The following is a 13,492-nucleotide window of genomic DNA, read 5'->3' as shown; positions in this document are numbered from 1 at the left end:
ATATCTTAATAATTTTTTTTAAATGGATTCTTTCATGTGAGAAAATCATAGAAAACATGTTTTTATGTTGTACATTTAGAACGTTTATATGATTTTGCGGTAGGTTACTTATTTTTCAGAAATTCAAACCCATCAGGAGTTCTGTTGAAAAAAGTATAACTCTCTGAGATAAGTGTACATGCTCTGTTGCATTTAAGGACATTAGGCACATTGATTTTTACATTTTCTCAATTACTCACTAGTCACACTCCAATCAGCTGTAAAAAATACAATGTACTTACAAATATTGGACCTATAAGAGGCCAGCTGAAGATAAGAATAAAGAAACATTAAGTCAGAAATATTTCACGGAGTCAGTTTAGTAACAGGGTTTGCAAAAACGTCACTGTATTTATATTAATTTTGTTTTTCTACAGTGAATTATCTATATAACATGATAAGAAAACCGTACATAATTCTATTTGTATCTAAGTATATGTAGAGAGAGACAAAGAGAGGGAGAGATGAGTACATTTCTTGTAGTTTTTTTTTATTTTTCATTTAGAAAAAAGGTTTCCACTTTGTGTTTCAGTAAATTTATGAATACGATTAATGAAATCTGAAAAGATTTCTGTGCTAATTAACTTTTTTTTTTAAGAATCCAAATCATGTATGTGGCATTAGCATCTATATCAATTTTTAATTGTAAAATTAGCTGAATAACTTCATCATTTGTAATATATACTGAAATAAATTCTGCAAAACACCTTAATTAGTTCTCCCAGTGTCATTGCAGAAGTCACGGCTGCTATGGTAAACTATTGCATGTGTTATCTAAGACAATGGTTCCCAAACCACCAACAATCCAGGATTTATGCATTTTCCTGTTTTTTCCAATGAACATACTGATAAAACTTGGACTCTTGGTGGGTCTTGAGGTCTGGTTTGGGAACCATTGATCTAGGGCAGTGCTTCTGGCTCAGTCATCAAAACCCACCAGTATTCCAGGATTTAGGGATTTTACAGATGTTTTATCTTGGTGTGCCTTGAGTTTGGGTATAACACCTAGGGGTTTATGAATGTTTGTTCCCATGTATGTGCCCACTTTAAGCGATGGGACCCAATGATATTTAGGATTTTCCTTAGTTATATCACACTTGGGTGTTAGAAACCATGTAATTATTGAAATATAAACAAAACTCCTTTATCTGATGGACCTTCTTAATCCAGAACAATTGGCATAACTTTACTTGGTGTGTAGTTCTTAAGACTTTTAATTAAGTTACACAGCAGAGATAGTTTGTTATTATTCTGATATTACAACCAGGAAGAGATACCCATGCAGTGCTACAGGTATAGTATTCCTTATATTTACAAAGCAGTCACTTCAAAATGAGTAAAATAATTGAGTGAAAAGGTAACTAAAAAGACAGATTACATTTCAACAAATTCTAAACTGTATACCCTAATTAGCAATTAAGTAATATTAAGAGAGAGAAATGTGTGACTGTTATGAAACAGTTCTTTTTCCATTTTTCTCTTTACAAATACTATTACTGTAAAACCCGATTTTGCTTACAGACATATATTACTTGCTATATTTCAGCATGAGAAACAAGATCTAATGATCCATTTTTAAAACGCATAGATTTTATATTCAAGCAGAAGAGTTTATTTTATCTTTGTTGGATAAGTGAAATATATTTGGTTTGGCTATCAGGCTTGATGAAAAGAATATCTTATTTGTTTTCATATGCTGTATTTAAAGGATCACTATAGGGTCAGGAACACAAACGTATTCCTGACCCTATAGTGTTTACCCCACCATTTAGGTGACTTGCCCCCCCCCCACCTCAGCCCTCCTATAAAATTTTAAAACTCACCTTATTTCCACCCCCTTTGTGACATCATCAAAATGGCTGATTTTTAGCCAATCCAATGCTGGATGGCTAAAATTGGCATGAGGGTGGGGGAAAATTCAATTTTGGCCAATCAGGTCCTCCTTATAGAGATAAATTAAAATGCATCGTCTCCATGCAGAGCGTGGGGAAACTGAATGTCAGGGCTGCTTTTTCAGCAGTACTGACCCAGGAAGCCCCTCCAGTGGCCATCTAAGGAGTGGCCACTTGGAGGTGTCGCTAGAGGCAATGTAAACACTGCCTTTTCTCTGAAAAAGCAGTGTTTACATGAAAAAAAGCCTGAAGGCAATGATTATACTCACCAGAACAACTACATTAAGCTGTTTACTATACATTAAGCTGTAGTTGTTCTGGTGACTATAGTGTCCCTTTAAACATAGAAATATAGAATCTGATGGCATATAAAAAAACATCTGTCCATCTAGTCTGCCCAATTTTAATACTTTTAATTAGTCCCTTGCCTTGTCTTAAGTCTAGGATAGCTTTATACAAAAAAAACAAGTCCTGCGCTCAAACTCCCATCACTCCTGGGTGGCAGCAACGACCATAATACACATCAGCCCCAATACATACTGTAAAAAACAAAGAAAAATGTTACCTGAGCTCTTCCCAAATCTCTATGTATATTTAAACAAATGGAGGTTATTTAGTTACTCCAATGACCATTGGAGGGAATGCCCGCCTGCCACGTCAAGGCAAACCTCTCAGGTGGGTCCTGCACAAACCTTTAACTTCACTTCCTTGAGTTTATGGCAAAGATATCTCTAATGAGACAGAAACAGGTATTTTTTTTATATACCCCCTACATGCTTATTAACCCCTAATAAGGAACACATGGGATGGACAGCAGCATTGTAACATAGCTGTGTGATACAAAAGTGAATACAAATACAAAAAAACAAGTGCGCTCAAACTCCCATCCCTCCTGGGTGGCAGCAATGACCATTGTACACATCAGCCCCAATACATACAGTAAAAATCAATAGGATAGCTTTATGCCTATCCCACGCATACTTAAACTCCCTTACTGTGTTAACCTCTACCACTTTAGCTGGAAGGCTATTCCATGCATCCACTACCCTCTCAGTAAAGTAATACTTCCTGATATTATTTTTAAACCTTTGACCCTCTAATTTAAGACTATGTCCTCTTGTTGTGGTAGTTTTTCTTCTTTTAAATAAAGTCTCCTCCTTTACTGTGTTGATTATCTTTATGTATTTAAATGTTTCTATCATATCCCCCCTGTCTCGTCTTTCCTCCAAGCTATACATGTCAAGATCCTTTAACCTTTGCTTGTAAGTTTTATCCTGCAATCCATGAACCAGTTTTGTATCCCTTCTCTGAACTCTCTCCAAGTATGAATAACCATCTGAATTTACCATGCAGAAACTAAAATCAGGTAGGTGGGGTCTGAAAACCGGTACAAATAGAAATTACATCAATACTCAAACAGCTAGAAATATTTACGGACCCCTGGTTTTTAACTAATGAGGGTTTGGTATATTGATATATTCTCATATATTATATATTTTGATATTTTAACATTTTGAAAAACATTATTTAAAAGTTGTCCAGAAATATTAAATTATTTCAAAAGCTTATCCAACAATATTATATTGAGGCCCGTGCACATTGCCTTCTACCATCTACAACACTACACCTAAACAATATTAAATTGGCATATATATATATACTCTTAGTTGGCAAGACACATCACCCCCACACCTTCTTAAAAAGATTGTACTTTTAATAACCATGATTTTTTTTACCTGTTGTGTAACTAGTCATGGGTAATTAATAAATTAAGAACCAACACTAAGCAATTCTTATGCTGGTTACATTCCAATGAATAATATTCCTGATAATTTTATATCCATTTTACTATTGTTAATGATTGTTCCATTCTCAGAAAATAAATCAAGAAAAATGAAATACATTTGCATTAGCATTCTATAAAGTTACGGGCATACGTAGCATTTCCCTTTACCACTGAATATGTTAAACATTTCTTCACTGTAGCTTGTCTAATATCATTTTATATGTCGCGAAGAAGTCCTTTGACAAAGTGATCCAAGTTTACAAAAGAGTTATATAAAGAACAACTTATGTTAAATTTACAATGATATTTATGCATGACTAATTCACCTTTCTATTCTTTCAGTCTGATTATGATTATATGAATTTAAAGACAATCATGATTTCAATAGCAGCTCTATCCTGTTAATTAGTACCGGAGATAGTATTTTCTTGCTAAGAGAAATGCATGCTAATTAAAGGGAAAGGGAAGAACCCACTCAGGCTGCATAAAAATAACGTAATGCTTGTTTTTAGTCACAATGTAAAATCACTCATACCTAGATGTACTGTACATCACTTGTGTACCATACACAGGTAAAAGTAATACTGATCCGTTTTATGTTATAAAATATACTTTAGTTTAAATCATAAATTGTATACATGTGAACAATAATGTAACGTAATTTAATATCACAATGTTATTTTTGATAGTGTACAGTGTGTGTATGTATTCAAGCACCTTTAGTTTTTTGGTTTTTTTTTTATATACTTTATTAAATAGTAGATATTGGGGTATCCGAAAAACACACACACTCTCTCTCTCTCTCTCTCTCTCTCTCTCTCTCTCTCTCTCTCTCTCTAAAATCTGTTCCTATTGATGACAGTAATTTTGAACAAGCCATGTACTGAACATCTATGAAATATGGACCCAGCACAGAAAATGTAATTTCAAAATTATCTTCCTTTTCTACTGAACTGCTTTGGGAAAATTATTTTTATGAATCACTTTTACCTAAATGTGCTTAACATTATTACGGCAACACCTCCATTAAAATGCAGATTAGACTATGTACTTCTGGCCTACAAAGACAGATGGTCCTATTATAGGAATCGTACAAAGATAGTGCATGTGTCCTGAAAAGTAATTTGCTGAATTCAAATAAAGCTTCGGTTTATTTGTTTAGTTAACTATAGCTTGGCAATGTAAATAAAGTCTGCACTTTCAGTTCATCGAATTTAAGATTAAAACATAGGGATTGTTTCTGACCTATAAATTCAAAAAATTAGAATGATCGATTTTTTTTAATGTACATAATGTTATAATCAGAGTACGCGTTATGAAAGTTGTCCCTGCGTCATTTTATTCTATGATTTGGCATTTGACAACTTAATAAAAACATATGCCTTAGATAAACTGAATTCAATTCTAAACCTGTCTTATGTAGAAAGCTGTTAAAGCGGCTCAGTCACTTTTGAGGTTTTCATTAACATAGAATCTTCATGAAAATCTCTTTGTGACTGTGTTGCAATTTCTTTGAAATGCTATCAAAATATACAGGAGAGACAAAGAAGGGGATGCTTTTACTGATTTTGGAAATCTTTGATAATTTCTACTGTCAAGTACTGCCACGTTAATAATAGCTGATGAAAACAGGTATTTGCTCACAATATAAATATTCAGATTTACTGAACTGAGAATGGGATGGCAAGACATCCAATTTTTAACTAATTTATGCTTTTCTGGTAGGAGAATCCACACATTTAAACACCTATGCCTATGGCACCTTGTTGTACAAGAGCAACATTATCTATGAGACATTTTGTATACTTACACATACACAATATAATAGTGAAAAGAACTCCTGACAGGTGAAGTGAACGGGAGCTGAGGAAGCACGGTGATGGGAAGATAACATTGCCACAGAGAGAATTTTAAGTTACACATACCTGCCTAACTGTAACCCTCCAGCCACCACAATTCCAGTGGACATATCACCTTTGAAAAATGCAAAAAATGCAAAGATGCCAAAAGTTCCCCTTTAACACTTCAATCTGGTTCAAATACAGATCCAGATTTGAATTGAGATGATGTCTCCTTTGTATTCTGTGAGGAGTAATTGTATCATCCTATAACACCATACATAATGGTATTTAGTTTTTTGTTCTTGCTTAGTTTAGGGTTTTTTTTTGTAAATAGTCTGTATTAAGTTTTCACATATACAGAAAATACAAATTTTAAACTGGTCAGTAAAATGAAGTCAACTGCATTTTTCTTTGGTTATGGTTAAAGCAAAAAAAAAGAGGAGGTGGGGTAACAGATAACATATAATGTTCCATAGCAAAAATGCATAACACTGTACATTATCTGAGCTTTGCATTTATGCAGTGTCCCAAAACTATTATTGACTGACTTCCATGCGGCTTATAGGAAATCTTCCAGATGTACCATGTGCAGTGCTACAGTAGGAGTCTAGTAACTCATTAGAAATATGAATGAGCTTTTCTAAGATATGTGATTTGGCAGCATTAATCATGTGAACAGAATAGGAGGTCATTCTAGTGTATCAGTAAGGCCTTCAGTGTAAATGGGAAGGGGTCATTTGTCAATTGTTTTAATACATAAATATACCTGTGATCAGATTGGATGAACACATTTAGAATTTCTACTTCTATACTGCTAACCACTGATGGCCTAAATAAAAAATGTTAATTACTGATTACATCCTCTTGGTATCTTATTAATTAAGAAAAAGCTGTCCATGCATATGTGAATGAGAGACTTAATGCACTTTATCTTGGAGAGGTTTCCACATATATTGGATGTATAATGTCTGAAGGAATATGATGATTGTCTCTCAGGATGTAGGGCTAGCCTTAGAATAGACATATAATTTTAGTGAGCAAGCCACTCTGAGCAAGAACTGCTGCCAAGAATTGACACCTAAGAATCCTTATCTGAAGTTTTGGTGATGCACCAACCCACATCTATTAGCAAATTACAGAGGTCTGGAGGTATGAGAGTATAATAATCCTTTATGACATCCCTGTACAGAGACTTAAAGTCTGTGGAGAAGATATGACCCCTATTATTATCCAAGATTCTATTTGCATGAATCCAAATAATTTGCATTGTAAAATCTGACATATTCACAACCAGATATGTATATGTGTACACCAAAATCAATTTTTACTATGTAATAAATATAGTAACGCTGAAATCACGAATACAGTCAAAATAGTCAACAATCAATATTCAGTGGAGAGCTATAATCTCTTTAAACATATCGGTGTGGTAGCAGCTCACCGCAGTAAGTGATCGCTTGTTGGCAAATTAATATATTCTTTTTTTTATTAGTGCTTAATGCATTTATTATTTTTTTGTTAGTTCACAGTCAAAATGGCGTTTAGAAATACCATAACTTACACAAACCATGACAAGTAGACTGAGCAACTAACCTTTCAGATGCGTAGATTTGCTTCCATTAAATACTATGAGTGCTTCTTGTTGTATATACATATTTTAAAATGCATTTCTTGTAAAAATGTTCTGTAAATGTTTCATATTTGATTCAATAAATCTGATTTACAGCCAAAAAACTTATACCATCAGGAATTTTAAAGGTTACTAACTTATCTGAAAAATCTATAAACTGGCCCTTAATTTACAAACAAGGCAGCTTAATACTAAATATACTTCAAAGCTGTTCCTACACATGAGCCTGGATTAATTTGTTAGCAAATCCTTAATCATTACTGATGCAAATTGCCTGAGTGGATTTTACATGTAAATTGAGTTAGCGTGATTTGTAGCTCATTTATTTTAACATTAGGCTGCCTTCAGCTTTGATTGTTTATGTTGCCATATTGAATTGCTAGTTTTTGCGTATTTCTTTTTAATAAACAAAAAAAAATTTCTACTAAACAAAAAGGGATTATTTGTAAAAAGCAATTTGTGACAAAGCTATAAAAATGGAACAATGGGAATCAATTGAATATTATTAATGGCTTTCAATATAAAGTCCTCTGTTTCATCAGGAAGGATGTATATTGAAGACTGGAATATATAAAAATAAGTTTTGGCCCATTTGCCTTAATCATGTATACATATGAAACATTTTATTTTTATTTTCCTTCATCCTTCCTGTAGAACTTGTAGACTTTATACTAAATACCATTACCTGGAGTGTGCAGGCCTCCACCACAGAGCACAAGGAGGTACATTGGTTCCCATACCTATCCCCAGGAGTGCAACACCACTTTGTTTATTCTAGATATTCTTGATGGTAGCTAAATTGTCCTCAAACTGCCCATAAAACATGTGTCTCAAAGTTCATTGAGATCCCATTTTGCATGCAGGTGATTGTTAGATCTGGACCAGGAACCTTCTTGAGCCTTGCTGTTTATGATGACTATATATTCTGGTCAGACTGGGTGAGAAGAGCGATTCTTCGCTCCAATAAATACACTGGAGGGGAAACTAAGGTTCTTCGATCAGACATACCCCATCAGCCCATGGGAATCATAGCAGTGGCAAATGAAAGCAACAGCTGTAAGTTTAAATTTTTCATTTATTATTTTTAAAAATACAATTGCAATGTATGTGACATTTGCACTAATACATTTAAATTGCTCAAAGAAGATGAACAGCAACCCCGAGATATGGATGATTTTTTTTTACATTTTAGTTTGTGATGTTGTCTTGAAACATTATATTTGCCTGGCTCCATCATCACGTGCAAATTCAGTTATTATTATTTTTTTTTTATGTTAAACTTTTTTTACATATGTAGACTTATTTTGTCCATGTGTTTTGTTATTCTTTAATAGGTTAATAGGCCATAAATAATAATAATAATATATAATTGATGCCTGAAATCAGCAGATGTTTATAGAGTTTTGATAAAAAGCAAGAGGATTTATAGGGACAACAACTGAACAACTACCATTTGACAAAGTTGTTCTGGTGTCTATATCCAGTCCTTGCAGGCTTTTTAATGTAAACACTGACTTTTCAGAGAAAAAAACTGTGCTTATATTGGTGCCTAGTAACACCTCTAGTGGCACAACGTGTATCACTGACATTCAGTGTCTCCACGCTCTGCATGGAGACGCTGAACTTTCCCCATAAAGATGCTTTGAGTCAATGCATCTCCATGAGTAGATGCTGACTGGTGCAGAGCTGCCTTTTGCCGCGCATGCGTGATAGTCTACCAATGCTTTCCTATGAAAAAGCATTTAAATGACTGAGATTATCAAGTTGGATGATCTCAGCCAAAGAATCTGTTAGCCAAGGGGATGGAGTGTGGGTGGGGCCAGGAATGACCAGACCCATGCAGTGCTGGAAAAGGGTGAGTAAATCACCTTTCTCATTGGAGGTAAGAGGGGCTGAGGGACTAAACTGTTATTTACCCCTGTAGTGTCAGGAATACATACCCTGTTTCCCTGAAAATAAGACATCCTAGCTTATTTTCAGGGGATGCTCATAATATAAGCCCTAGCCCAAAAATAAGCCTTAGTCGCTAGTCACTACTTCACCAATATATGTTCAGGGAATTTTCCCCAAACATAGATTTGCCGGATTCCATTCGCAAGTAAGCAAATCCATGTTCTGGAAAGTTTCCATGAAAATAGATTTGCAGGATTCCATGCCCTAGTGAACTGGCCCTAGTGAATGTTTGGTGGAATTCCCCCGAATGTTGACCTGCTTTCTAGCACATGTTTTTTTTTACCGGTTTTACCTGAAATAAGACATGCTCTGAAAATAAGCCCTAGTGAGTTTTTTTGGGGGAAAAAAAAATTAATATAAGACCCTATCTTATTTTCGGGGAAAGACGGTAATTGTATACCTGACATTATAGTGTTCCTTTAAGCCCCAGAAATGAATTCACATTCACGTTGTGTGTTAGATTGTCATCAGAAAGTGAAGTTATTAAGCTTCAGTAGTTCCAATATCAATACAGCTATAGCTTAGAAACATGAAACATTGCAAAAAAAGTATAGAAATATTAAGGAGAAAACTGTCATAAATAAATTGACAAAGCTATTTTAATTTGCAAGAAGTTGCACTGTACTGTATTCACTTAACATATGTTGTTTCGCTCTATTTACTTTTAGGTGATTTGTCACCTTGTTCTTACATGAATGGAGGGTGTCAAGATCTTTGCCTTCTTACTCCAGATGGTCGAGTGAACTGCTCATGCAGAGGAGATCGAATTTTATTAGATGACAACAGATGTGTGAGTAAGTAATATATTCTAAAACTGAAAAAAAAAGAAAAGAAATTCAGTATTTGCTGTTTTTGAAGAAAATGTAAGAACTAAAGTATAAAGACAAAGAAAATTGGTTATGAATTTATTTATTAAATTCCAAATTTGCTTTGGTAAAACTAGCTCAAATTCTTTGGAGCAATTCAGGAAATTTGGAAACTCACATTTTTAAAAAGAAAATTGAGTTTCAAATTAGTCAAGATTTCCTTGAATGGAAATATCTTAATCTAAATTAAGTTAATCATAATCAGCCTTCAATTAGGACTGAATATCTAAAATTTGCTTCCTTTAAGAGCTCCTGTTCAGGGAAGTCTACCACTTAATTCAGTAATTAACGTATTCCACTTAACCTGTAAATGTCCTCATTTCACTCTCTATAAACATAATTCTCAAATTTACAGTCTCCACCTCCTGTTTCTCAAACCTTCTATACATCTAGATTTCAAGTCGTCAATGGGAATAAGGTCCTCATGTCCTTCTGTATTGGTTCACCAAATTTTTTATTGTCTCAGATACTGTACTTTTGTTTTTTTTTACTTGTACTAATTTACTGATGTACAGTGGTGAAGAATGTGCTGGCTCTTTATAAATAAAGTATAATGATCAGTAATTGTTGTGGATTCATCACAGTAAGTCCCTAATCTGGTATAGGAAAAGCTTCTATTTTTTTTTTAAAAAAATCAATCCATCAATAGACTACATAAGCAGTTATATAGAGGTTAGCTTTTATCACCCATTTTGAAGAAAGTGAGCAATTATTTTTATCCTTTCACACTCATGCATAGTAAAAAAACAAAAAACAAACAACAAACATCGATTCCCAGGGATTTCTAAAGGGTCCTAATTATTACACTCCATACATGTTTGGTGGTTGGCCAGTGTAATGGAACAACTCCCTCTCATTCCTCCCTTTTTGTAAGATGATTGCCTTTTAATAGTGTTGGGGTCCTCAGAATCGGCAATGAATCTGTAGAGAACTATCTTACACCCAAAGGCTGAACTATGTGGGTTTATTTGATGAAGCAGGTTGGATTTAGTGTGCCTACATACTTCTGCAGAACAGTCCCAAACCTTCTCCTGGCTAGCCATCCTTTTAATATGTGCTTTTTGCCTAATAACAAAAAATAAGTACATTAACTAAAGATATGTATGTATGAGTAAAATTATCTGAACATTTTTTCTTAGAATAAAATAGATTTCCACTTTCAAAAAAAATTAAGCAATTCAGTTATAGTTTTGGAGTTCAGGAAACAATCAATGTAATCATGTTTTAAATTTTAAGTAAGCGTATATAGAATTTTAAATACAAAACACACAATAGTGGATAGTGCACTAGTGATCATAATCTCCTTCAATGTGAATATTATATTCAAACATACATAAGTGAATCGGTGAAAAAGGAATATAGATACATGAAATATACCCAAAAATCGGATTTCCTGATGGATCTGAGAGATAAAATGCTCACAATAGGGCAATATAGTCTGTACCAATCAATATCAATGTGAGCAGACTATATTGCCCTATTGTGAGCATTTTATCTTTCAGATCCATCAGAACATCCTATTTTGGGGGTATATTTAATGTATCTATATTCCTTTTTTACCTATTCACTTCAATATTCTCATTGAAGGAGACTGTGATCACTTACTAGTGCACTATCCACTATTGCGTGTTTTGTATTTAGGTTATTTTTTGGAATTTAGGGATTGATTTCACTGTGGATGTGTAGTAGCACTGACACAGAGGCCAGTTGTATCACATTCTTTGAATCTTGCTTGTATATAGAATTTTGACCAGTGACAGTGCAGATTTTAGGGATTCCCTAATGCAGCTCTAATGCAGATAGCAACAGAATTTGGATCATCAATGGTCCTTGGGACGTGATTTGAGAATTGCTTAGGCATTTGAATGCACAAGATTAAATGTTATTATTAAAATGTAGACGTGTGGTACTTCCTCTGTGTATACAGTATGTAATAAAAAAAACAAAACACTCTAATAATGAAGTTTAAAATAAATTACAGCATAAATAAATACCACAATATTTTGCCTTTCATGAAAATGTCCACTATGTCAAAAGTAAAATTGCAACTGTTTCTTACAGATATTGTCTTCCATCATTATAAGGGAGTAGAGAATTACATCATTACCTTTAAAAAAATGGCCCATTAGTAGTGTCGCACTATTATTTCACACGTTTAGATTGTATGAATTTATTTTAACACATCATCTTTTTACTGTCATTTTTTTTAGGAAGGAACACATCCTGCAACACTTTTTCTGAGTTTGAATGTTCAAACGGTGAATGCATCGATTACCAACTAACATGTGACGGAATTGTTCACTGCAAAGACAGATCAGATGAAAAACTATCATATTGTGGTAAGTGTTAATATAAGTTTTCTATTCTTGTGCACAGAAAGAGCTATAGAACTAATAGGATGATTGTTATGGTTTGTGTAGTATGGTTTGACAATTATAGAATACATCTAATGATGATTAATATGAAAATATTAATGTAATAATATACATTGACAATTATGGGGCTATCAACAGTGACAGACTAACATTTGCTGTTGAGTACCTGTGGTACTGTTGTCTATATCGTATAATTACCTATAAAGCTAAAGTCTGTGTCTGCAAAATTTAAATTAACAGCATTTGTACATTTTACATTTGTTTATAATAGCTGGATGCATCTGATTATTTTTCAATTATATCTTTTTACATCGTTCAGTTTTTCCCTTTTACTTGTCCGTCTACTTTGCGTCAGGCATGTTTTATGGAATATAAACATACAAGTTCTTAATTAAAAAAAATTTTACACAAAAAATATAGAAAACATTAACTTTATAACTCCCTCTCAGTATCCACTTGTGTTGACCTTATAAAAAATCAAGATGATGACCATTGACTTTATGACATTGCGTGCATTGCTCCTGCTTGTACCTGAAGCCACCATTGCCTTCTAAACCACGCAAATATTATACGGGGACTACAGTCCTGGAAAATGGTGAAAGGGGAAAGAATTATGTGTAAATTTATAGTTTTACTTTGTTGTTTTTAGTTGGATGTTTTATTACAATTCACTGGAAATATAAATAGATAGATCTTTTAAAAGGCTAATTTACACTTTCAGATTAAAAACAAATAAATATATATATATATATATATATATATATATATATATATATATATATATAAAATGACGATAGGCCTATTTTAATTCAAATGTAATTTTTAACAAATTAATATGTCTTTTACATACCAGCGATATATGTTATTGTCTATTTGCTTCTACTAGTAACTGATTTAATAATCAGTCTTAAATAAATTACAAAATATATAAGTATATATCATTTTTAAATGTGTCTGTTATTTTTCTCTTTTTCTGTGTCTATATCAGTCTTTTTGCTTTTATGTCTTTCAATTTATATTCCTGCCTAACTGCTTTTATGTCTTACTTTCTAACTAACTGTCTCACTGTTTATCATGTATTTTAAAGCTTAAATTAGTCAAAAGCAAAAT

At 33.3% G+C, this 13,492-nt stretch overlaps 1 protein-coding gene across 1 annotated transcript in view; it reads left to right on the top strand.

Moving 5' to 3' along the window:
* The window catches only part of LRP1B (LDL receptor related protein 1B), a 1,140,323-nt gene that overhangs the window by 908,375 nt on the left and 218,456 nt on the right, over positions 1–13,492 (top strand). Inside the window, exons 44-46 of the mRNA XM_063429375.1 lie at positions 8,052–8,244; positions 9,810–9,935; positions 12,218–12,346. Coding sequence (XP_063285445.1) covers positions 8,052–8,244; positions 9,810–9,935; positions 12,218–12,346 — 448 coding nt within the window. The remainder of the gene's footprint in view (positions 1–8,051; positions 8,245–9,809; positions 9,936–12,217; positions 12,347–13,492) is intronic.

This window comes from Pelobates fuscus, chromosome 8 (genome assembly GCF_036172605.1).
Source record: "Pelobates fuscus isolate aPelFus1 chromosome 8, aPelFus1.pri, whole genome shotgun sequence".
NCBI lineage: Eukaryota > Metazoa > Chordata > Amphibia > Anura > Pelobatidae > Pelobates > Pelobates fuscus.
This window is presented reverse-complemented; position numbering and strand designations above follow the sequence as displayed.